Source organism: Colias eurytheme, chromosome 6 (assembly GCF_061535395.1).
Source record: "Colias eurytheme isolate Ceu_HAF_F1 chromosome 6, ilColEury1 Martin Lab GWU primary, whole genome shotgun sequence".
NCBI classification, from domain to species: domain Eukaryota; kingdom Metazoa; phylum Arthropoda; class Insecta; order Lepidoptera; family Pieridae; genus Colias; species Colias eurytheme.
Window position 1 is genome coordinate 895250 of NC_142985.1, and position 27990 is coordinate 923239.

At 33.3% G+C, this 27990-nt stretch overlaps 1 protein-coding gene across 1 annotated transcript in view; it reads left to right on the plus strand.

Annotated features, from left to right (window-relative positions):
- The first annotated feature begins 1330 nt into the window (after positions 1-1330).
- The window catches only part of Oatp26F (Organic anion transporting polypeptide 26F), a 40398-nt gene continuing 13738 nt past the window's right edge, over positions 1331-27990 (plus strand). The window contains exons 1-5 of the mRNA XM_090102393.1: positions 1331-1438; positions 9016-9160; positions 25887-25980; positions 26262-26463; positions 27483-27648. Of these exons, the coding sequence (XP_089958519.1) occupies positions 1331-1438; positions 9016-9160; positions 25887-25980; positions 26262-26463; positions 27483-27648 (715 nt within the window). The remainder of the gene's footprint in view (positions 1439-9015; positions 9161-25886; positions 25981-26261; positions 26464-27482; positions 27649-27990) is intronic.

Consider the following 27990-nt stretch of genomic DNA (forward strand, 5'->3'; position numbering starts at 1 on the left):
GTCTGATCCAAACGGGTTTCTTTTGATTGAGGATGAACAACAAATACCTTAAATTCTTATATTATGTATTTGTTTACGTATTTATTCGCTAAACCTGTTCGTTCTAAATAGGGTAAAAAGTAAACTCAATAGATAGAGCTCTGGTGAAACAGTAGTTCCATAGGTAGTAGTGCTGTGTACCGTAGTGATACATGCCATCTAAATAGTAGAAAATTGGAAACAAATTGTTTTATCCCATTTGATTTTAATAACTGACCAAAAATCTTTTATATCCAGAGAGACAAAAACCCTAACGAAAAAATATAATTTACTAATTTGAGTCTTTCCTCTTATCGTTACAGCATTCGTATAGCTGAAGTTCTAGTAGAGAATATCTTTCATACACACAAATAAAATAAAAATATGCCTTCATGTACTTATCGCATGGTCATAATTTTCTATTACTCTGAAACTCATATAGCAAAATTCTCTAACCAAACCTGGTCCATAGATGCACAAGAGAAAATAACTACGTCATGCCCTACCTCGTCTTTTATAGTCACTGTGACGTCAGTAATTAAGTAGAAAGGCGCAGGTATGCGCGCGCGCATGTCCTGATTCCCATCCATTGTGATATTGTAGCTTCATTGTCAGGATGGTTCTTTATTGTTGGTGTTTGAATTGGTTGTATGCTAGTATGTGGATGGTAACACGGTTTAAAAAATGTTAGATTTAAAAGACCATTTATTAGGTACTGGAAAATATTAAATTCCCCAAAATTATCAGTTATAAATTAGAGTTATCAATTTTTAATGTAATTATTGAATTTTATAGGGTGAGAAAATGGCAACGACGGCCCCATAATTTTTCTACAATCCCACATCCGTAATACCGATTTCCAACCTAACCTATCCGATTGATTTTTAATTAGAAAGTATCAAGATCAACTGTCCGTGCTAGCTCGAAACTTTACTGGAGATTTTAAAAGGTTAGAATCTTGCAGCTATGCAGTCATTGGCCCAGAGAGTAATTTTCACGAAAAATCTACAAATCTTATTTTTTATAGGTACTTGCGTAAGTCTAGGATAATTCGAGCGTATTCAAAGGACCAAAAATTCGCGACGAATATCTTCATGATAAAAATTAAAAACCCATTGAATGCGAATTTAACTAAAAATTTTAATTAATTATGTGACGAATGAAATCACTTTTCATCAGAAAGATAATATCTTCTTCTTTTATCGAGTTCCTTGTCTTTTATCCAAAGCTTCTTGTTGAACATTCTGGGTAGAAGCGACAATCCAAATCACTTGTAAGTTTTATGTAGTTTAATATACCTTTACAGATCGCAATGGCGACGGAGGCTGGAGGCTGTGTGAACAGAGCCTTCGAGGGGGTCGACGATGGCTTCCACACCATAGACCTGAGGACTACTGTCAGAAGGAATGGCAACTATCAGGTAATGCGAAATACCTATATTTGTAGGAAAAGTTGAAACCACGACTTCGCACGTGCGTTTAATAAGATTTATTTTGTAATAAAAACTTTATAGTCTTTTTAGGGTTCCGTAGCCAAAATGGCAAAAACGGAACCCTTATAGTTTCGTCATGTCCGTCTGTCCGTCTGTCCGTCTGTCCGTCTGTCACAGCCGATTTACTCGGAAACTATAAGTACTACAGTGATGAAATTTGATGGGAATATGTGTTGTATGAACCGCTACAAAAATATGACACTAAATAGTAAAAAAAAGAATTGGGGGTGGGGCCCCCCATACATGTAACTGAGGGATGAAATTTTTTTTTTCGATGTACATACCCGTGTGGGGTATCAATGGAAAGGTCTTTTAAAATGATATAAAGTTTTCTAAAAAACATTTTTCTTAAAGTGAACGGTTTTTGAGATATCAGCTCTCAAAGTCGTAAAAAGTATGTCCCCCCCCCTCTATTTTTATAACTACGGGGTATAAAATTCTAAAAAAAATAGAGGTGATGCATGCTAATTAACTCTTTCAACGATTTTTGGTTTGATCAAAGTATCTCTTATAGTTTTTGAGATAGGTTGATTTAACTGTAATTTATTATATTTGCTGCTACGGAACCCTTTGTGCGCGAGCCCGACTCGCACTTGGCCGGTTTTATTTATAGTAAATGAAAGCAGCCTAATTCCTTTAATAAAGGCCATTGGCTGCCTCTAAGCCCTAATGACACGATTCATAGTTTTTTGTGCTCGAATTTGTTACTTTGTTTTTGTTTTTACTATAATTGCTAAGCCAAACATAATACAATTCAAAAGCCTTGTATCTATGCTATAATAGTACCTATGTGTGTTAACGACAACTCACAACGTACGGATGTATTAGAATTAAAGATTATAAATTTGCATTTAAAAGACATCTTGTCGTCACGTGACGTGCCTACAAATTTATATGATTTCAATGAAAATGTGCCCAAGTGAGCGCCGGAACACGAACTATCCAAGGTTCTGTACAAATTAGTTTGGAAGGCAAAAATGATAAAAAAGTATTTTGGTAAAGAAAAGCTCGTAGTTGGCTCTATCTGCACACGTAAATATTAAAATATAATTTAATCAGCCCGTTTTAAATTATTATTTTCGGTCAGTAAGTTTTTAATTGATTTCAATATTGGAAAACCAATTTGAATTCTTAGTCTAAATCCATACTAATATTATAAATGCGAAAGTAACTCTGTCTGTCTGTTACTCAATCACGCCTTAACTACTGAACCAATTTGCATGAAATTTGGTATAGAGGTATTTTGATACCCGAGAAAGGACATAGGATAGGTTTTATCCCGGAAATCCTACGGGAACGGGTTTTCTTTGAAAACGCGGAAAGCTAGTTCTAAATAAACGAAAATGCTCCAAATGCTTCTCTCTTGATAGAAAAGTTGTGCAATTTTTGACGTAATAATAAGGTTCTATTAACACTCTAAAATCGATGGTCTTGCAGTGCCGCTGGCACAAAATATTTTCATATAGGTAGTGGGCAGTGGCATAATCAAAAGTTTAATATTAAATGCATGTTTATTAAAAATATTATAAATATCCGTTTTGCTATTTGGTTAGGGAACTCTAACAGTCTGTTCGTTCTGAAACAGGACTTGTGGACTTGTGTCTGATAAGAACAATGGTTTTTATAACACCGTTATAAGCTCAGAATACTATAATGTGAAACATATTTTATGGATTTCACGTGTGACATGTTACTAGATAACATGCAAGGTTTAATTTAAATTATTGATATTGTTGTAAACTTTCATATTATCTACATTAGGTACTTTTTTCCTTTAAATCTCTACATATGGAAATTATTGTGTGCCTAAAAATTGGAGACTAGAGCTGTTTTGTTTCAATAACTAAAAGTACCATATCGCTGAGGTCCTCCTGCTAATAACATTGTCAAATAAAATTTTCTACTAAGAATTAAAGTAGGGTACACTCAGGCGCGGTCAGGTCGCGGTCATGTCAGGCTGGGACCGCGCCTGGGTACACTGTGGTTACTGAACTAAGTGATATATCATCATCTCTAATCATTTAAACACAGTTCATTACAGACACTTTTTAGTCTTGATGAACATCCATAATTACGTTCAAATTACATTCCCGCCAAACACATTCAAATATTCCCTGGAACACAAAACATCCACAAACGACAGCACTCCACAGCATCGAGGCGTTAATGAAAATTATTATTTAACTAAAAGCATTCCTGTAATAACCGTCACCGGCGAGTAGACGCAAACAAATGTTTCCACGTTTCTTAATTTCCCTCCAAAATAAAATATGGTGCTCATTCAGTTTCACTGGAAATTAAATTAAAACTCGCTAAGTTGGCGCGCGTGCGCAGTAGTACGGGTATAGATTACTTTGGGCTGACAGAGAAAGTATATCCCGTTCATTGGTTTATTAATTTGATCTGTATGATCGAGTTTGGTATAGTGGTCAGTGTATGAGAGTTATAATTTGATATTTGGTTTGATCTATCGAAAAAAAATTAGTGACATGGATATGGGCAATAGCCATGATGTCTCATGCTTGTGAAATCAATGAAATCGCTCTCGGGAGATGAAAATAAAATTGGGTAGTTACATCTGTTTTAAAAAATAGGATAAAACTACACTATAATTTAATTTATTGAACTATTATTAGAAGGGAGAAAACTCTCAGTAAGAAATCCATATGCTACCCTTCCACCTTGAAAAAAAAACAAAAAATATAAGTATCACCTTTTTAGAAGTGAGGGACTGAAACACAGCCTTTACCTTAAAATTAAATATAATTTTTCCGCTTTAATTTTTTGAATTATCTTGATTTTCATCTAAAACCGTAAAGACCTCAGCCTCTGTGGTCCCTTACTCTGTCCCCATTTTGTTTATATACAGTAGCACGCTTCGTTTTCATTCAGTCTGTCGCGAAGGGTTGGTGCCGCAGTGTCGCCCTCTGCTGGCCGGTTTACGGAAAGTTCCGAACTATGTTTTGAACGGTGAAAAGTTCGCGAAAGAATGGTATTGTTAAATTTGATATTAGAGTTTAGTTGTATGATCGTTCTCGCGAAGGGTTAAAATAAGATTAATTAATCTGTTTAGATTTATCTATTATAGCTACATTAATTAAATTTAAACTTTGAAACTTGAAAATTACTACCTATTTATCTTAATTATTAGATATCCAAATTTACTGCAAAAAATAGGTTATTAATAATTTACAAGAAACTATCGATTTCATTGGAAAATGTGGTTACATTATTTTCTACTATGGCTTAAATAAAAATGTGTACTTAAAACTTTTAAACACAACAGTAGAAAAAGCTTTTCTGGGAAAGAATCTAGTATCTAATACCACCTAAAATAAAAATAATAATTAATTTAAACTATAAAATTTTGGCTAATAGAAATTAGAACTAAGGAAATGCGAAGAAAAGTCCACGTAAAAGGAAATATAGTGGAAAATATACATTACAAATTTTCATTCTATCACTTTCATTTTACTGAAATTCATCTAGATAAGAAGTATACCTTTGTCAAAACAAATGTAATGTCCTTGGTTGATATCATAAACTATAAAGCCATCAAATTGCTTAAACATCAGCATTTCCATGTGAGCATGTCGTCACAAATTATTGGCTTAATGTAATACATGAAATTAAATATTTCATGAGCCATATTATAGTAAGGCTTTGTGTTATGTTTAATCTTGATCGATGAAGTTGTTTTGATCTCTATCGTTTTTGTTATTTTGTTTTTAATTATAAATAGTTTGAAATAAATTACTTGATTTGATTTGATAGGATAGCGTTTGAACACGATCTGGATGTTTTCTTTGCGGAAACTATATAAATATATATACTAAATAGCTCTAACGTCGAAACGATGTTTTTTAAATAAATACCTTTCTTTGGACCTAAACCTATTCGTACAAGAAAGAGAGACTTCTAGAAGTCTTTACTATCTTTATAAAGTTCAGTATCAGCTATTTATAAAAAACAAAACAAACCACTATAGATAGAATTCATTTGAATAATTAAACAACGCACGTGCATCATAAAAATCTTATCAACACCAATTCAGCCGTCACGGATAAATACTTCTAAGGCATAATTATAGGTATCCTGTGTATTCTTCGACCTTATAAAAGATTAATATTAAAACGGAACTCTTAAGGTCTAGAGTGACTTCCTGGTGTAGGAATAGTCTAAGCTGGTGTGAGAGGTGAGGGTCTAAAAAACACTAAGCCTATTGAAATTGTGTAGGACCTTACAATAATTATTTTTTCATCATTCGGTGTTCGAAATATTTTAAAACATTTTGTCTTTAATATTAATGTAAGTATTAGAGAAAAATATAAGATTGGAGTTTGGACACGGTATAGTTTGTATTGGTCAGGTTTATTAAAGCAGCTATACCTATAGTTCTGTAGATAGATGTAGTCATAAAAAGTTTTCAAATTGAACTCTTGATCAAACACAAACCAGGTATCTGTTAAAAATATAATAGGCATGGTTATAAGAATAAAATATTCTGCTATTTCAATATATTTATTTCATGAAATGCTTGCTCTACCATAAGTCATAACACAATAGTTATGAATAAACATGATAGACCGGGAGATACTGACACAAAATTTCGAGTCATTTGTAACAGGATGGCGGTTCTACAGGGGTCTTAGTACGCAATGACAAAAAGAAAAACGATGGCGTGAACGCTGGTACCGGCGGCTTAGTCGCGTGGGCGTTAGTCGAACTCGTCGGAAAATAGCGAAAGTCAAACGATTTGTAACAGTATGGCACTTATTTTTCCTGTAAGTTTGAGGATCAACAAAATATAAATACAAAATTTCAAAGATGTATGTGTTGGAAATCTTCACTTATATAAATTAATAATAAATTAAGTTTTCAAGTATGACAGCACTTTTTCCCCCTACTAGAAGTATGGCAAATATAATAATGGTCACATTTTATCAAATACTCTCCAAAAATCCAAATGCAATACTGGTACAAAAAGTTTGGCGAAATAAAAATTTTTTGCAGATTTTTGGCGGTATGCCGACCATTTGGAATCGTCCGAAAAGTATGGCATGGCGATTTTCGTAAATGGCTGCACGACGATAGTTACCTGTGCAAAAGTTAGCCTGGTACAAATGGTTGAATGATTGTTTTATTTAAATCAACACATTCGCATCGGTATGGCGGGCTGTAAGTCACACCGGAAAAGTATGGCATGACACTACGCCTACTACTTTTTTATGGGCTATCGGTAAATTCTAAAATTTTTGTGTTACAAATCGTTTGACTTTCGCTATTTTTCCGACGAGTTCGACAAACGCCCACGCGACTAAGCCACCGGTACCAGCGTTCACACCATCATTTTTCTTTTTGTCATTGCGTACTAAGACCCCTGTAGAACCGCCATCCTTGTTACAAATGACTCGAAATTTTGTGTCAGTATCTCCCGGTCTATTTTTATTACACGCATGTTTCATAATTCTGTAATAACTTTTACGATAATACCAATGTCTTTCAGGACCAATTCTAATTAATTGCCTTTTAAATCACGATGTTCTATACATTTTCTCTATTTATGAGATTGACGGCGTCCTTCGGCTTCTTTCATAACTCTGTACTCTGTAGTTCATAAGAACTGAGTCAGTTATACTGTGTATTGATGGAAATGGGTTATAAAATACTGGAATATTAGAATCCCTAACATTTACTTAATTTATTTAGAAACTAGCTGTGGCGCGCGATTACCCCCGCTGATGAACTCGCAGGCAAAATCAAGTATTTCCTTAGAGAATTTCCATATTCCATTGCTCATGTGTTATTCTATACTTCTGATAAGATTCATCTATTCAGTTTTTTTTCGTGAAATAATAAAAACATGCATTTATAGTCACAATACTTTCACATTCATAATGTTAGTACAATATGCAATAAAAACTCCTTAAGTATATAACTACTATATGTATAAGTGTTATAATTTGTCTCGTGATATAAAAACTAGTTAGGTACCTAAAATCATAATTAAGAAAAGATACCTAAAAATAAAAAGCTATTATTTCGGGATCATGCTCCACACAATCTGTATCAGTAGTTCTTGCATCCTATCATACAACAAGTCAATAACTGCGTTAAAAACAACCGACTTCAAACTTGCACGTCTTGCAACATTTACAAATACAGACAAAAATGCTCATAAAATAAAAACTACTGGGCCTATCCGAATAAAATTTTTATGGGACCAATTCGACACCATCCCGCATCGAACAAAAAAAGAATCACGTAAATCGGTCCAGAAACCACGGAGTAATCGGTGTACATACATAAAAAAAAAAAAAACATACCGGCCGAATTGATAACCTCCTCCTTTTTTTGAAGTCGGTTAAAAAGAAGTATTATTCTCAATCAAGGAATTCAAGATATTTCCTTATTAAAATTTCATACAAATTAGAGTCGACAGTATAAGTGTTGCAAAAAATAGCCAAGCTATAAGTGGTGCTCCAATGAATTCCGATTGGCGTAATAAAGACCGCCCACTCTGTCCTTTATTATTTATATGTAACTAGCTTTATCCCGTGGCTTCGTTTGCGTGATAGTTGGGTTATAAGGTTATAATTCAAAATTGTAACTTTCCCTATTTGCGTGGGAGGGAATATCCTAATCCTATTCGTTTAAATTAACCATTTAAACAATTATAAGTGTAGTTAAATATTGTGTAATGTGTATTAACCTTGCGTTCCATATTGCGATTTTATTTTAAGAAGTTGGAGCACAAGCATAATGTACTTTAATTTTAGAAAATTGAACATATTATTCTAGGTAATCGTAAATGCAAAATTTTCCAAAGGTGACACACAGCTGCAGCGGTGTCAGCTATAGCTTAACACGCAAAAAGCACAACAATTCACCAATTTCTATAGCCCCATATCACTATAACTGAAAGGGAACAAAAAACATCCAATTTTTAGCCAAGCACACTTAATTAAGGAGCAGAATGTGGGCGCATTGAGCATTAAATCTTGATCTCGTTGTGACAATATTATTAGTTCCGGCCTCTTGTTGTATAATTCAATACGAATTGGTGCAACGGGCTTATGATTTAGTGCTCTTGGTCTTTAGGGTTCCGTAACCTTTTATTTAATTTTCTGTGATTCCGTAGTGGGGATATTTGAATAAATTTTGTGTCCATAGTAAAAGATATATATAGTATTGATAGATATAGTATTGTTTATATTATTAGAACGCGTCTGATTAAATAATTAATTTGTAAGAACAAAAGCAGTAGAATAAAATAGCTCCATAATATTACATACCTACTTCAAATGTTTAAAACTTTTATATTAGTAATGCTTACTAAAATAAAATTGCCACATAAAGCGTCACGATATTTTTAATTAACTTTAAAATGCAGGATGTTCAAATTTCCTTTCAAGTTTTAGAATAAATCATAGCTGCAGCTTAGTGACTTTTCAATCACCGATACCTTACTATACAGGGTGTTCAAAAACATATTCTTTCACCAGGGTGAAGAAGACGCAGCATCCCAGCTGTCACCAGAGGAGCGTGCGCTGCGGTGCGGCTGGGGGGTGGTGCGGCCGAGCTGGTTGCAACGCTTCAGGACGGCGAAATGGGCGCTCTTTTGGCTGTGTTGGGCTGGGGCTATACAGGGTGTGTATTTTAGTTTATTTAATCTATACTTTTTAATATTATAAAGCTGAAGAATTTGTTTTGTTTGAATGCGCTTATCTCAGGAACTACTGGTCCGATTTGAAATATTCTTTCGGTGTTAGATAGCCCATTTATCGAGGAAGGCTATAGGCTACAATATATGTATCATAACGCTAAGAACAACATTAGCGGAACCACGCGGGTGAAACCGCGAAGCGCAGCTAGTTAGTTATAATGAAGTATTATTTTAAGTTTTTGTTTCAGTTTTTCTTAATTGTTTAGTTGTGGGGGTTGACTGAGTTGGTTTATGAGTTACAAAACAGCTATGTTCATTCATTTAGTTATAATTAGCTGAGCTCAGGTATTTCATATATTTTACTTATCATATATGCACAGGTGGTTCATGTATTATGAAAAGTTGATTACTTTCAGCTACGTTCTATATTGGCATTGTCAATTCATCTTCTGTGTAAAATTCGTCTGAATTAATCCTAATAAAGAACCTTATATGGGTGTATAAAAAACGTAACTTTTCAATTTACGTGTAAAATACCGCCATAATTCAATGAACAATTGTATTACAAAGGTAGCACAGCGTGAAAATTGTCATTTAAATCGTATAAAGAACCCCCAAGGTGTTTTTTATCTGCACAATTACGTTGTTACGGCAACCCTAGAGAGGGTACAGCCCCCAGGTTAATGTAGATATTGTGTTGTTATTTTATAATACATTTTTTTACAAAAAATATCGATGTTCCTGCCTAATAGTAAAAATTTATACATTACACAAAATTAGAAGACAACTGAAAATTTTTTCACACAAAATTATTTCGACGTTTTTAAAAATGTCGGCTGTTTAAATTAACTTATGTTACCTGTTTAATTTCGAAATTTAAAAAAAATCTGACAAAATATAAAAAAATATGAATTTTCTGGTGTACCAACACAGTTACTAATCCTAAAATGAACCGTCACATATTAAAGCGAAGTCCAAATATAGCCAATATTTCGTTATCGGGACCTCCCGGCTCCCGGGGGAAATTAGGCGACACTGTACCTTCATATTAGAATGAACTAAACGTTGCAACTATTATCGGATTTAGTGTATAATGTGTTTAGTTTGGTCTGAAATCTCTGTTTAATCTGCAACTATAGATCACTACATAGTATAAAACAAAGTCGCTTTCTCTGTCCCTATGTCCCTATGTCCCTATATCCCTATGTCCCTTTGTACGCTTAAATCTTTGAAACTACGCAACGGATTTTGATGCGGTTTTTTTTAATAGATAGAGTGATTCAAGAGGAAGGTTTATATGTATAATAACATCCATTAAATAGTGGAGAAGTACTGTTATTTTTGAGGTTTCTAATGTGATGTCGTAAATAATTACATTTTTTTCCGCTTACATTGCAAAGGCGGGCTGAACCCTACGAGTTTTATCAAAATAATGTACTAAGTATTATACACATTGAAAAGGTCTACAAAAAAGTCCGCGATGGTATATGTCTATCTCTTATGGATAACCCACAATAACTTTTTTTTGTCATTTACTTTTTACGACAAATAATGGCTCATTTTCAAAGCGATTTTAACCAATACAGTATTAATCCTTAACCAATTAAATACCTTGAATACATTGTTCATTTAATATAGATCTATATAGCCCTTTACACTGTATGATTTAAGTGAATATTTTCGAAGATATTACAGATTTAAAAATTGCGGGACGTAGCGTTTGCGGCGGTACCGGCCGGCCGCCCGGCTATATATTTTATACCCGTGCGAAGCCGGAGCGGGCCGCTATGTTTTTATATACAACGTTCACAGTTTTTCTGTAGTGTATTTAGTATCAGCATTGCACCCGTGCGAAGCCGGGGCGGGTCGCTAGTATGTTATAAAATAATAAGTAAGAACACCGAAAATAAGCCTGCCTGCCTAAGCCTGAAATAGTAAAATTAAGTGTTATAATATCTAGGGCGAGAATCTGCACTTATTAAATGGAATAAGAAGATATGCTATATAATAGCTATGCTTATATTCAATTATTTGTACTTGTAAGATGATGTAGGTAATTGTTTTTCAATTTTAAGGATTTTGAAGCGAAATCTTTCTTGAGACATTATGATATTAACATAGTAAAGAAGCAAGCGCATTTTTTACCAATTTACCTACTCAATAAAGTATTATATTTCTGTAAAAACAATACAAATAAACCCAAGTCACAAAAGCTTATAAAATGCGTAGAGTAAATACCGACTGTATCATCATTTGGGCCAGAATCGTAAAAATGTTCCCAAAATTTATAAGTAGAGCGTAAACACCTAAATAGTACAATGTAGGTAGGTCTTCAGTTACCAAATGAATGAACAGTATGAAACGAATGTTTTTACCGTCCGCAAACTTTTAAAACCCATTAACTTACAAACCATTTTGCTATTAAAACCAACATAAATACATAAGAGTACTGGAAGTGACTGAAATAAGTGACATTTATATTATGAGAAATTATCAATAAAGACAGCGGACAAGATTTAGGGTGTACGCATAGAAATTGCTGTTGTTTACATAAAAGCTACGGCATTGGAATCTTCAAGAAAAGAACGTATTTGTCCTTAGCAGGCCGGGAAATACCTGTAACACCATCAGTTATTATTTACCGGTGGTCACCATTTAACATCAGGTGGCCCACCTGCCCCTTTGCTTGCTATGAGATAAAAAAGTGAAATGAAAAATAATTAGCCTAGGTTTTCGCTAGCCATTTCAGAGATGAACCGGTTGAAATAGATAGAGGCTCATTGCGAAAAATACCGCACAACGCGTTGAGGTCACTTTAAAAGAGCCACTACGCAAAATAGTGGCAAAAAACTATCGTTTCTAGCAAAACTATGGCTATAATATCTCGCAATACATCAGTGTAAAGTTCAGCGAGTAATGGCCAACAGGTGTAGTCGACTTGTTGCCAACTAATGTTTATGGCGCTGTTTCTTAACTACCCGCATGGAGAAAAAGTTTTACAATATAAGTTATGTTCATGAAGCGTAAAGGTGAGGTTCTGTACTGCGATGATGATTTTTTTACTCATAAATTATCATAGTTTATACTGGTCAAACATGTCGAGTTTGTAATAAAAGAAATTAAGAATTTTACTAAACTAAACTATAAATAAGTTGTGATTTAATTCAGAATGCAAATTGTTAAAACCTACTATGATTTATTATTCTACTTATTGAGTAAAAATTTAAAGAATTACGTTAAATTATAAGTGATAGAGTTAACTTCCTACTCTCTATTTAAAATATTAAACTTATACAATCGCATATTTTTTTAAATACATTTACTAAAGCAGTGTTTTATGCAATGTTAAAAAAATGTATGCGTGTACTAGAGTACACAAATAAGAAGTGAAACTTCTTTATGACCTTAAAAATGTCACGAGTATGGCGTAACGCAAAAATGTCACGCGTACGGCGTAACGCAAAAATGTCACGCGTACGGCGTAACGCAAAAATGTTACACTAAATTTTTGTCCAACCCCGATAAAGAAGTTTCACTTCAAAAATAAGTACAAATATTACATAAAGTACGTGTACCATTCGATATAATAATAATACGTATAAAATATTTTATCATAGGTAATATGCAACGCTGGTCGTGTCTCAGCATTAATTCCAAATAAATACGTGACTTATAACGCAAACAAAATCGGGACACTCGCTCAGTGTAGGTTCACTAGGTAGCATAAATATTTGGGGTTATCATTTTGCGGTATAAATAACTAGCTGTGCTCCGCGGTTTCACCCGCATTGCTTCGCTCCTGTTGGTCTTAGCGTAATGATATATCACTACATAGTATAAAACAAAGTCGCTTTCCCTGTCCCTATGTCCCTATGTCCCTATGTCCCTTTGTACGCTTAAATCTTTGAAACTACGCAACGGATTTTGATGCGGTTTTTTTTAATAGATAGAGTGATTCAAGAGGAAGGTTTATATGTATAATAACATCCATTAAATAGTGGAGAAGTACTGTTATTTTTGAGGTTTCTAATGTGATGTCGTAAAAAATTACATTTTTTCCGCTTACATTGCAAACGCAGGCTGAACCCTACGAGTTTTATCAAAATAATGTACTAAGTATTATACACATTGAAAAGGTCTACAGAAAAGTCCGCGATGGTATATGTCTATCTCTTATGGATAACCCACAATAACTTTTTTTTGTCATTTACTTTTTACGACAAATAATGGCTAATTTTCGAAGCGATTTTAACCAATACAGCATTAATCCTTAACCAATTAAATACCTTGAATACATTGCTCATTTAATATAGATCTATATGGCCCTTTACACCGTATGATTTAAGTGAATATTTTCGAAGATATTACAGATTTAAAAATTGCGGGACGTAGCGTTTGCGGCGGCCGGCCGCCCGGCTATATATTTTATACCCGTGCGAAGCCGGAGCGGGCCGCTATGTTTTTATATACAACGTTCACAGTTTTTCTGTAGTGTATTTAGTATCAGCATTGCACCCGTGCGAAGCCGGGGCGGGTCGCTAGTTATGTATATTCTATAGCCATCCTCGATGAATATGGGCTATACAACCCCGAAATAATTTTTCAAATCGGACCAATAGTTCCTGAGATTAGCGCGTTCAAACAAACAAACAAACTCTTCAGCTTTATAATATTAGTATAGATTTGTTTTTTTTTGTATTATAATATTATTTTGATTGTTGTATTTTTCTAGTTACTACGCTATATTTTCCAAATGTAAATTTAATAAATGTTAAATGAATTCTGTCTGAAATTAAGTCCATTATAATTTAATACCTTCGTCATTGAATAGTTCGGATGAATTAAGTTTCGCTTAAAAAATGCAATAAATAGAAATAGCCTAAAATCTTGAAATACCTATTCAGATAATTTTATAAACGTAGGTAATCTTTATTCAACGTTTATGTTTAAATATTGATAAGATCAATTATTATTAATGTAAAAAAAATATTCTGAAAAAATAGAGCAAGATAACAGCGGATTATTTCTTTACAATTTTTGAAATTACACTACCCTTTAAGCTTTTCACTCAAATGATTAATCGCTTTTTAATTTAATAAAACGGTTACAGCATTGTTCAAATTATCATACTCACGGTGAGCAAGCATATTAACAAAGCAGCTAATCCATCACCAATGAATCGAAAATATCACCTAACAGATTTTATAACCCTTGTTTACACGAAACTGTTTCATAAATTACGATTAAAAATTAATTTTTGAAAACATCTATTATTCGACGATGTACAAAATTGTTATTAATTCAATAGAAAATAGGTTTCTGGACGCAAAAAAAAAATAATTTGGAAAATCCAAAAGTGCACGCCTCATTATTTTTTTTTAATAAATATTTATTAATTATTATTTTTGTTTATTTAATAACAATTAAACCACATCGAATCAGACCCTGAAAAATGAAAGGGTTCTATTCCTGAGCATACTCAAGCGTAAGAGAAAAAAATATAATTTGGAAAATCCAAAAGTGCACGCCTCATGATTTTTTTTTAATAAATATTTATTAATTATTATTTTTGTTTATTTAATAACAATTAAACCACATCGAATCAGACCCTGAAAAATGAAAGGGTTCTATTCCTGAGCATACTCAAGCGTAAGAGAAAAAAAAAGACTCGATTAGTAAAGTATTTCGGTCGCTATTGTTTTAACAAGAAAAAGGATCCGCACATACAGACACACGGACGTCCAAGACAGAACTTTTTTAAACTGTTTTTTAACTAGTTTAAATAACAAAAATGACATCAAAAATATCATGAACGTTGAAAATAGTGTTTTTTCTTAATATGTGTGTGTATGTATTATCTTACAAGTGCAATGTATGATACATAAAGACATTTTAAGTTTGAAAAATCAGATGTTTTGCGCGAAGTGACAGTAGTACCCACCTCAACGCTTCGCTTATGAGGCGTGCAAAAGACTCGATTAGTAAAGTATTTCGGTCGCTATCGTGTTAACAAGAAAAAGGATCCGCACATACAGACACACGGACGTCCAAGACAGAACTTTTTTAAACTGTTTTTTAACTAGTTTAAATAACAAAAATGACATCAAAAATATCATGAACGTTAAAAATAGTGTTTTTTCTTAATATGTGTGTGTATGTATTATCTTACAAGTGCAATGTATGATACATAAAGACATTTTAAGTTTGAAAAATCAGATGTTTTTCGCGAAGTGACAGTAGTACCACAGTATTACCATCCTACAGTATGGCGACGAATGTACTTGTCCAGAGAAACGGAGGGGAACTGGCGGGGGGTCGGGCGACGCGGGCCGCTTAATGCAATCACGCTGAGTTTGCATTAACTATCGCGAAAGGACGACGCAGTCGTATTTTTTGTGTAATAATTTTATTATACAAAGGTACTTACATATTCTATTATGACGCGCAAAAAATGTTCCGTTTACGGATGTAAATCTACATTGAAATCCCAGAAGGAAACAATATTTCAGAAAGATTGTATTAATTGTAATCTGTTGAATTAAAATCAAAGCTATGTATATGTTGTCCTCATTATTTTCTAATCAGATTGTACATCCCAATGCGAATGCATTACTTAGTTAAATGGTATAATATACAATTAAGAACATCCAAAAATAAAGTGTCCACGTAAATAATATTTAGCAGCGCAATATCTGTAATTATATATTTATGAACAAATAATTACATCAGATTTAATAATCGCAATTATTTTGAATGTACATATGAATAAATGATTTCATCATAATATTAATAATCAAAATTGTTTTATTTCCCATTTGTTGCAACCCTAGCGTATTTTCGTGTGGCAGCGTAAGTACCTACGCTGGCGGCGGCATCGCGCGACATCAAAGGCGATTCCTTACTGTAGGAAATAATATTGTAATACTGTGGTAGTACCCACCTCAACGCTTCGCTAATGAGGCGTGCAATACGTCGTTGGCGCCAATATTCTGTGTTTTTTTTTGTTATTTTGATTGACAGTATAATGCTTCTCTTACGATGAGAAGCGAAAGATTATTTTTGATCTCGAGAACCATGGAAATAAACATGCAGTAAATATAATAAAATTATACGAGACCTATTTTAGACTCAGAATAACAAGTATCTTTATAATTTGTCAATATAATACAGACGTACACAGAGAGATAAGTTACAGCAACGTAAATAATCATAAATTCCAATGTATTGAAATACAAATAATTTTACAAACAACAGACTTTTGTATAGTAATTTATATACATAAAATAAATATATTTTTCACCCTCAATATGTACACTGCATAATATTTTTCGGCGCTACGTGACTAGGCATTGGCGTGCGGCATTGTCCATACTGTGCTCAATTTATCGGAGGCTTTGTTAATAAATTCTCATAATGTTCGCAAATTTAATAAAGGATATTTAAAATTGGATACATATATTGTTCCTTTAATTACAAGAATAGATACGCTATGTTTTTATGATGAAAGTATTTTTAATTAAGTACATCCCTACTAATATTATAAATGCGAAAGTAACTCTGTCTGTCTGTCTGTCTGTCTGTTATGCTTTCCCGCTTAAACCTCTCAACCGATTTTGATGAAATTTGGCACAGACAATCTTTAGACCCTGAGAAAGAACATAGGCTACCTTTTATGAAAACACCACGCGGGCGAAGCCGCGGGCGGAAGCTAGTAAAAAATATAAGAGAGAAAATAGGAATCTAATAATATTTGTAGGTTGCACTTTATAATTTTTCAAATATCAAATCATTGATACTTAAATGTTTAAATTATACTTTTTAATTTTACTGTAGTCTGTAGGGAATGATATCCATTCATCTGTTCAATTTGAAAGGCAATTTTTATCTCACATAATATCAATTAACTACAATAACAAATAACAAACACAAGATAAATGTGCAAGACTACATTGTCATTTCTCTATCCCGGTATCATTTTCCCGGGATGTATTGTAAGCCCGGTCATTAGTTCCCGGCTTCGTTTAACGGAAACTATGAAAGTTATCAATTTTCATTCAAGTGGTATTAATATTTTTATTGGCGTTGATGGAGGAGCAATGATTTGTTGCTTTTAAGATTTTGTAGATGTTTTCGGTATTGGAACTACTTTTGAGTTGTTTCAATACTTTATTGGTTATCGTAGCACGATGACGTATGTATGTATGTGTGTACCTACTAACAAAATATATTTTTTTTTATCATCCTGGATATCAAATCACCATTTCAAGAAATTATTAGGCTATGAATCAAAACAAGCATTGATATTGGTCGTGTTGAAATTGTGAATTTTGAAAATAGTGAATAGGTATTGCATTCAAAGAAAATTCAAAGATTACACATGCATTTTAATAGACCTTTGCACGAGTGCAAACAAATCATGATAATAGGCAATTTATTAAACTGAAACTCGAAAGCTAGCAATCGAATTTAATCCCAATGCTTACAATTTTAGCTAATGTAACGAGATCACATCGTCTGATTGCAAGCGGCTTTAGGGCTTATATGATGTCCCATAGCGAAAAATCCCATAGCGCGATGCAGTAAGCCGCTAAGCCTATTATGGTATGATTCTGGACAATGCGACAATTTGTATTGTAACGGTATAAACGACTCGTGGCTAAGCCTCCGGATTGAAATGTGACTGCTACTAATGTAGTATGTGTGGATATGTGGATGCTTCTTACTTTTTTACGCAAAAAATCGATTGAGAGTTTGTGTAATCGGCATAGAGAAGAAATATTATCCGGAGTAGAATATAGGATGCTTTTTGTCCTCAGCTATTTTTGCCATCTTTCTGTCCTATGTACATTCTATATTTTTAACCCCCACGTAAATTGTAAGTTTTACACAATGAAGTATTATATGTGTATTTGTCTGTGGTATTGCTCCCAAATACTCAGATTACAGTTTTTTTTAGTTAAAAATTCGTGGACTAGATTCTTAACTAGGTTTGATAGAAAACATAATCTAGAACAAGGTATTCAGCTCTCACTTAAACTAGTTTTAGGACATCGGCTCTTAATGAAATTAACAATTTAAAGTCATGTTATGTACATATTATATCGTTCGTAACTACTATAAATAATATAGACAGATTGTACAGCATAGAGTTTGGCCAGCCAAAGCTGAACCCAGTAAAGGGCGGCAAATTTAAAAAATATGGACCTGGTAACATCGGCTTTAGTAGGAAAAAACATTTTGATACTTTTGATATTCATAAAGGTGATCATAGTATATAGGTACATTAGGTACACAACACAGCAGGATTTAACATTATTAAAATAAATTATTTGAACCGTTTTCAACAAAACTGACAACTAACTACGCAGAAACGCCATGATGACATTCCATAGTGTGGCCGCTACAAAAAACACTGGGTTCAGCTTTGGCTGGCCAGACTCTAAAACCCACAGCTAAAACCTAACAATGGTACCTAGAGCACTGAGCAATGTATGCGATTCGTTCTGAAATTCATACGTTTTTCTTGTTACTTTTTGAACGTGATTCCATCAAACCATGTGCATAGCGGACTAGTATTTGAACTGTGGAATGATGTTCTAGATGTTTCGTATGAATTTTAATGTGTTTTTTGTTAAGCGAGATTCGATAAATGGTGATTTTTGTGAGGATATAACTATTACCTATGGATGTGTGGTAATAATGTAATTTTCAACCGATGTTCCCAAAAACGAAAATTCACAATTCGTTTTTGTATTGTTACTTGATATTTCCGTGGGGTTTCAACAGATTCAAGTAATTCTTTTTATGAATTGAAAGGAAAATGATTGAGCCCCATTTGAAAGTAGAAGTAATGCCTCCCCTCCATGAACGTCTGTGACATTTTTTGTAGAAGAGATTGTTGGTATTTAAAGAACTATATTATGTGAAAATATCGATCCAAAATTTAAAACCAAAATTATAAAATAACTATTACCCTAAATTTCGAATTATATAGTTGTAATCACACTTCCTACCAGTAAAAAGATAACATCTATTCCAACCAGGAGTCCTGTCCAATTAATAAACTTAATTAACTATATTTTAGCATAAATTAAGCCTTGACATGCCATCTCCATATATCCCCGTCCCAATCAACGCTGCTCACACGAGAATGAACAGAAATACGAACTTCATTAGCGAATAGTACTAATTTGCTTTTCCCGCCAAGAAATGCCGCCATATTGTTTGCCAGTGTGCTTGACAAACATTTGTTTTTAGTGCTTCAAGTTTGCGAGGGATTTGTTTTAGCTGTTCGTATCAAGTACACTGTAACCGTGTAAAAACTGAAAAAGTCTCTATTGCTCAGTAACAATGCATCATGTATTTTTATTATTGCCAAAAAAACTACCTTTTAAATTCGGGAAAGTGATGTTCGTACTAGAGGGTTTTTAATTTTTATTCGAAACACACTATTAACTTTATATTTGTATGCAAAAAGTGTTAATAGATTCGTAGACATATAATGACCTATAAGTAGGTAGGTACCTAAATATTATGAACGGTGTTACATGCAGAAAATATTCGATTACAATGAATTTTTAGATTGGTTTTATCGATACTCTGCTTCTGACTTAAAGATACCTTATCGAATGTGCATTAAACATAATCTTAAATTTTTCGAATGGCTTCACTTTGTTATTGGTTAGTTTGGTGGCTTATAGCCAAGAGAGTACCTACTGATAACAGATAATAGATAATTCAATTGCCAATGTCGATTTCCTTTGAAGAATGAAGTTGTTTCTCAACAATGATAAAAAATATACACGATGATTTAAATGATCTATATTTCTCGTCACTCATCAAAAACTATGTATGTATCACAGTATCAGTGACTAATTAAATTGAACATTCAACAATATCAACAAATACTTTTCCACTTTTCTTGCGAAAAACATTTCCATGATATTTCCGTATTTATTCAAACAAAAACATATCCCCAAACAAGCCCTTCGTCTGCGTATTAGGTAACATGTAACAAGTACTAATTGGCTCAGCTTAATCCGTCAAGTGTCCTCAAGTTATCGGTGTGAGTGCAACCCCATCGCCGGATTTTCCGCTCCGCTGGACTCGATTAACTGTAACTTGAGCTGGCGCTAGGGAACGAGCGATTTTTTAGTGATGGAAGCTTTTACAATGTGTGCGTATAATGTGGTTGCGCGTTTGTATGTTTGTATTGTGTGTGTGTATGGTACAGGGCAGGAAACATTAGGCAAAGAGCGATTTTTCGACAGATTTTTGTAACTTTTGTATGTGTTTCTGCATTTGTGTGTGTTGTCTAAGGTAAAGGGAAGAATGAACTATCACAGTTTAAAATATCATGATAGTTCATAGTTTAAAACTACTAACGTACTAACATAGGTTGCAAAATTTTCTTAATTTTCAATGAATGTTTAAAAAAGAAACTTTTTAACGGATTGACCTACGTTAAAATCGACTTAGCTTATCTATCGTGTGTTCAATACAGCGATAACTATTTTTGAATTGATTATCGACGAAATAAACTTTATACTTTTATGTGAAATAAAAAATACCTTATCTTGTAGTCAATTTAGTGGCCATACTGCAATTGAGTATCGAAGCTTCATAACACACCGGAATGGGGTTGATTCAACGTGTTATTACTATACACTTTGAGAATGGTTTACATGTAAAGTTTATATAAGTGTGTATGCAATGCAGTTCATGGTTGGATAAAGTAGAATTTGGTAAAGTAGCTGGAGTCCGCGGTCGATTCGCGTGGAGCGTGGTATCTTTGAATTTTATTCCTAGCTCCAGATTCGAGAAGTGGATTTAGAATGAAAGAGCAAACATTCATCCATCCATACGTCCTCACAAACTTTTACGTATATTAACTTAATAGGATAGTAAATTAATATGATATGTAGGTACTTGTTTATATGGACATTATTATGTCATTTATATATGTAGCTACACAGACGATAAATATTCCAAAATATCACCCGAAACGAGACAGCAAGCTCACATATTTTATTCCAAATAAATTACTACTTTCTTCAACTTAAAAACCATACTTTATAGAGTAGAACGGTGATTTTTAAACAATAAAACAGACGATTACCTCAAGTGGTCGAGCAATTAAAAGTTTTATTATTACCAAAGTTGCGAACTTTCTGCTGACGAGATTTTAACGGAATTTTAAAATAAACTCCGATACAACGGGAACTGAACCAGTTTATTATATTTTGAAACTAGCTTTCTGCCTGCGGTTCCTCTTGCTAGTTTTGAATAGAAATTTCCCTCCCCTTATTCTCGAGTTGTGGATTGGTCGAAAATTGACCTTTGTTTCTTAGGTAAGTAAATACATAGATCTCTATAAGATTTCATCAATAATAATTCATATACATCTGTCTAGCTATTCTGGTGTGGATATGTAACCTAGGCATATTCTGTGTATCAAAAACTATCAGTCAAATAAATTTCATTTGGTTATCAAATGTATGAAGGTGATGAAAAAAAAATCGATAAAAGTTAATTTAATTAAAAATAGCCATGACCACTTTTCGATAGGCAAGCAATTATAGGCATATTTGTTTATAAAAAATATTTAATAAAAAATACGTTTGTGCTCCTGCTAATTTAACTAAATGTGTTCGAAACTTCAATAAAAGGAAATTACATCTATAAGTGCATAAAAAATCTTCTATGAGAGTTCAGACCTAACATGGAAATGGAATACATGACACTAAAAGCATCATTTTAATACATAAATTATTTACACAACAGTACTATAGATACCACCTCTCAGCCACTGAGCCACATCCCTAAAACTAATCGTATTAAAAAGAACAAAAGCCTTCCCTCGGAAGCAGGTGGCGCGCTCACTTCATTTAACTTTAGACATTTTTATAGCCCTCCATCTTGTTTTGGCTACAACTTGTCCAATAATTTTTAACTTTCTTACACTTTACTGTATTCTCAGGTTACTTTAAATTCAGAGAATTTAAATTTTGGTCTGCTTTCATGATAGCATTGAATTCGTAAGTATGTCTTTATACTATCCACTTATAACCATTGTAATAATATTTAATTAAGAGAAGAAGAAGAAGTAATCTCTTCTTGTTTCTGTCTTGTTTCTGCCGTAAGGCGTAAACCTATAGGGTTACCACACCTTCTGTGGAATGCTTGTTGGTTCCTGAAGTTTATTATTATTTCTTATATTGTGTATTGCCTTTTCATTTGTGTACCTATATGTTTATTGATATTATTGATATACCTACTATAATTTTATGAATATTTAACCTTTATCTCCTTTGCATTATCTATTTATTTAAGTTTATTTTAATTTTCTGCCCTCAAGAGGCATTGGCAGAATATCAGCGTCGGGGTCTCTTTAAAAACTCTGACATTTATGCTGAGCCAAGGCCTGTTCGTAGAACGCTGTGCACATTGGTTTAATTGTTATACTTTTAATTTTTCTGTGTGTATGAGTGTTTTCTGTATTGTTTTACTGCTTTTTGTCTTTTGTGTTTTATTTGTAAGTGTGATTGTGTTCTATGAATAAACGTTTTATCTATCTATCTATCTATCTAATAATATTATTCATTTGGAGTTATCTTCTGATCAATTTTCTGGTGTAGCTCTACCAAAAAGTAGAGAAAATACGTTATCTGCAAATTACATTTATTTATTTGAATCTTCCTTTCCTACTCATCTTTCTATTAGATGATCTCCTCCACGTAATTCATATAATAAATTAATAATCATTCGTAAAAAGAAAATTATTCAAAACCTACCTGGATTTTAATCAATAAATTAACACGAGGTCATAGAATTATGGCTTTTAAAGTTTGCATTGCGTTATCATTGTTTCTGGGAATTAAACATAATCTTAAACAAATGAAAATTCCGCTGGAGAGATTATAAGAATGACGTTTGGTTACAGGTACTAATAGAATAAATAAAAGATAGTGAGGTGGTGTTCAACTATACCTTTATTTAAATAAATATACATTTACAGTGATATAATTATATTTTAAAAAGTGGGATTGGCCCTGTCTTAGTCACGTGTGACGTGATAAATAGTACGATAGGGATAACTTTAAAAAAACTACGGGATTTTTTTATATGGTATTGAAGACAGTAGAAGTTTCGTGAAAAATCCTCAACAAAAATTATTTAAAACCTGCCTCTAATCACACACAATGCTCCAAATCAGATTTTATCTCACGTTTTTCAAATTAAAATAAAATCATTTTTTACTTCCGGTATCGCCTTGTCAATCATTCGCAGGAGGCACTTTAAAAGATCGTGTCACTGAAAATGCTTATTAAAATCATAAAAGATAAAAAGAACATAGAGTCATCTCAATTTGTCTACCCCGGGGGCTATACGTCACGTTTATGAGTAGGGTTGGTACTCGTGAAAAATAAAATATTTATTAGATTGATGACGTGAATAACAAAAGTATTTATTAGCTTAACATTTTATTGGAATTTATAATTCGATCGTTCTTGATATGCTTTATGGTGTAATTGCCTATTTTACAGCTACATACTATATAGACTGCAGTCTTTAAATTTTTTGCTTATTTAACATTTCGACGATTATTTATTGTACTTAGGTACTTCCTGACGGTTAAATAGTGAATTAGTATGTAATTATTTGCTAGAAACATGTTTTTTTAACCGGGAATCGAATTTAGGGTTTACTCAAACCTAATTTACCTCTACAAGGATTTGGACAGTTTATCTATAGTTACTTCTAGGTATATAAAGCTGAAGAGTTTGTTTTGTTGTTTGTTTGTTTGTTTGTTTGTTTTTTTGAACGCACTAATCTCAAGAACTACTGATCCGTCCGATTTGAAAAATTATTTCGGTGTTAGATAGCCCATTTCTCGAAGAAGGCTATAGGCTATATAATATAATCACGCTAAGACCAACAGGAGCGGAGCAATGCGGGTAAAACCGCACAGCACAGCTAGTCTTATATCTGTGTATATACTTTTACAAAAAAAAAACGGAACGCTATAATAATAACATTAATATTTCAAAAAGCTGGCAGCCCTACTTCCGGCTCATTTCTACCATTTAAACGATATTGACAGAGACAGGACAATCTTTTGATCCTTGTTTATTATTGCGGAGGCATTTTTAATAGCTTCAACGGGTCAACATCATTTATTGTGAAACACTGAAATGCAATAAAGGACGGATGTAAATAAAGATTTTTCCTTATTGTTTTTTATCTATGAAGAAATGTATTTGCAACTGATGGACTGGTTTGAAAGAACTGTGTCGTATAACGGTAGGTAAATTTTTGAGGATTGAATATCAATTAATTCTTGTCCTATGATATCCAAATAATTCCATGACGTAAATAGGTTGAAAAGAATTGTAATTAAAATTGGGAATACCTGCCTACATTTTTCATGTTTTGCGTTCCGTTTTCAGGCGAAAACGGCCGGCCTTTGGTTAGGGTTACCTTCCTCCAAAGTAACAAAACTGCTTTCACTAATAAAAAAAAACCTGAACAATAATATTCAAAATTTATGAAAGGTCATGAACTAAGACGTTAGGTTAGTTACTTAGTCATAAAAATCTATAACTAAACCTGATGTTATCTTAAAACACCGGAATTTCGTATATTTTCGACCTTGCCAGAGCAGAATAATTTAACGGGGCATCGACCACTCTTTCACATTATGTTAATGTATACAAAAACATTGTTTAATGTTTTTGCTAATTTTCGTCTGTTTCAGAACCGCTAGAATTCATTAACTTCAAAAATATATGTTTTTAAATCCAATTAGATGCAGCTTGTTTATTCTAATTCAAATAGGAATATATACAAACAGCATTCAAACGTCTAACACTCGGAGACGGAACTTGACTTTTTTCAAACATTCCTTCAAATTAAAAATTAAAATTCTAATCATACACTTTCTATTGAGTATATATCCCATTTCAATGTTATACTAGGCGCTTGCCCAGCACGGTACCCTGACTGCTCGGAAAAATAATCATAGTAAAAATAAAAAAAAGACGTGTGGCACTCGGGGACTGCCGGCTGCCGCGGTAAAGCTATTGCATAGCTTGCCTTCAAGCCACACCTCCGAGCCCGTCGGAGTGGGGAGCGTGAGGTTTTTTCGTTACGGAATTTCTCGATTCAGTCCCCGCGCTCAAGGCCCGCGATAGAAGCTATGCAATAGCTTAATAAAAAGTAGCTTCCGTTATTTTAGAATTTATCCATTACAAAAAAGTCTTTCCATATCAACGTAGATAAAACAATAGCAATAGATATGGAATATCAATCAGAGCACATAAAGGTTCGGCTTAAAATATCCCACTTGATTAATGTTTCACAATGTCCGACGGATGGCCGACCGAAATAGCCTGTGCTTTATTATTTCATTTCGGAAACTTGATAAAAATGGATTGCGATTATGTGAATATGAAAGAGTACTGTCATTTAATATTTTAGTGGGTTTTGAAATGATATAGCAGTTAGAATTCACAAATGAAACTGAGTTGATACTAAAAGGATAATTCCACAGTTATAGGATTTTTGACGGAACTTCATTTTTAACGATCTTTGAACGGCATTATCGTTTATTAGCTTGGGAATTTTTTACATATTCGTATATTTATAAATTGTAAATCGTAATCAGTCACCTGCAAACTCAATTTTTTATCTATTTTTTTTTGTCCACAGGTATGGTAGTGAACGGTTTCGTCAATGTAGTCATCACAACTATAGAGAAGAGGTTCGGTCTCCGCTCGATGCAAACTGGAGTTATAGCGGGAGGGTAAGTTTACTTTTTAGTTAGTAGTCAGTTAATCTCAGTTTAAAAACAAAAAGTAGTGTAGTGAGTTAACTTTTTTATGTTCTACCTATATACTGCCTATACATATATCTATATATCTGTTTTTCATGTCTTAAGTGACAAATATAATTTTATGCCTTCTTCCTTTCATACCTCGTTTTACTAACTTATTGGTCTATTATTAAGCTACGATATAGCATAATAATTTCTCTGTGCATTATCTCTATTTGTATCATATACTAAGACCAGACCATTTACCCCAGTTATGACATGGCGTCCTTCGCCTGTCTGGCTCCCGTCACGTACCTAGGCGGTAGGACAGCAGCTTCCAAGCCGCGCTGGCTCGGCTGGGGCGTGCTGCTCATGGGCGCTGGTTCGTTGCTATTCGCGCTTCCGCACTTCCTAGTGCCGCCGTACAAGGTCGCGGGGGATGAGCCAGACGATTTGTGCGATGGCAACCGGACGGTAGGTGGCGTCTGTTTAGTTCTGCTAAATAAGTTATAACTGTTTTGTTGTCGTATAGTGTGCATGTTAAATAAGGTACATCGATTTTATGAAAAGTTATCTTGAAAACATGTTTTAAAGAGAAAATGATGAAAAGTACGTTATTTTTACAAGTCATGTTAAATCAACTTGTCATCGTCAATGTCGATATTTTCTATAGATACAGCATTTGTACACTTTGGAAAATTTTACGAAATATTAAGGAGAAGGTATTAAGCAGTTGAAAATTTCTTAAACAGGAACACTTTAAAATTGCCATATCTGCATAAAACCCAATAAGGAAATGACAGAAAGCTGTATAATTAGCAACGGTGCAGAATCTTAAAGTCTAGAATACTGCCGACAAATCACAAAGGAAAGTAAAAAACATCGCGCGCATTGAGACGGCGTTATTCGTTTACAAAACCTTCAACCAATGTACAATTGACAATGAAACCGGTTCTGATGTACTGGATGAATCGAGATCAGAAAAAATATTGTACTCTGATTGATTGTGTTGTGATCGAAAGCGTGATTTTAAAGGAATTGATAGAAAGAGATAGAGATGGATAAATTATATTTTGAGAAAAATAAAGTACTAATAATATTAATGCTATAAAAATGTACCTCACTGAATTTTAATTGGATTTAAGAATTTTGCATATCGTCACGTATCATGCCTATCAACATTTTTTAATTTAGGTAGAGCAAATCGATCTGACCGATCGAGATCGAAGTTAGTTGTGACTAACTAGAAAACAGATATTTTTGTACAGCACCAGAAATAAGAATAGATAAAATAATGTAAACAAAACATAAAAATCATTAAAAATTAGAAAACAAATGAAAGTTTAGTTTCTATGACTCTATGTAGCGAATTGCACTAAGTTCTGACTTTAAAGATTAATACTACCTTCACTTTGTTCGAGATGTATTATATCAATTTCAATTTTATTTTATTTTAATAATTCGTGATTTTCATCGCCAATATTATCTCTCAGCAGGCAAGTACATGTGACGAGAGTACTTCCGAAGGTGGTGCATGGGCGGTGGGCATCTTCGTGTTAGCACAATTGTTGCATGGCGCTGGAGCCACACCACTCTTTACTCTTGGAGTCACGTATATAGACGAGAATGTGTCGAAGAAGATGTCCTCTGTTTATTTAGGTAGGTTAATTATGGTGATGGGTGGTGGGTAGTTTAAGATTTTGAACTACCCTCATGTATTTTTAAAAAGTTGTTTATTTTGTTGGTTTTAACAAATAGTTTTAATCTACTCTTGGAGTCAAGTATATAGACGAAAATGTGTCGAAGAAAATGTCGTCAGTTTATTTAGGTAGGTTTTTTTGTAACTACCCTCTATGTTTAAAAATCGTTTTTATTGGTTGTACAAATTGTTAAGAAATGGTATGTTGTGTAAAATAAAGTACTATGCAGTAAGTATATTTACATGAAATACAAGTTTATAAAATTTCAGTAATTTCAACATTACACGATGTACATATTAAG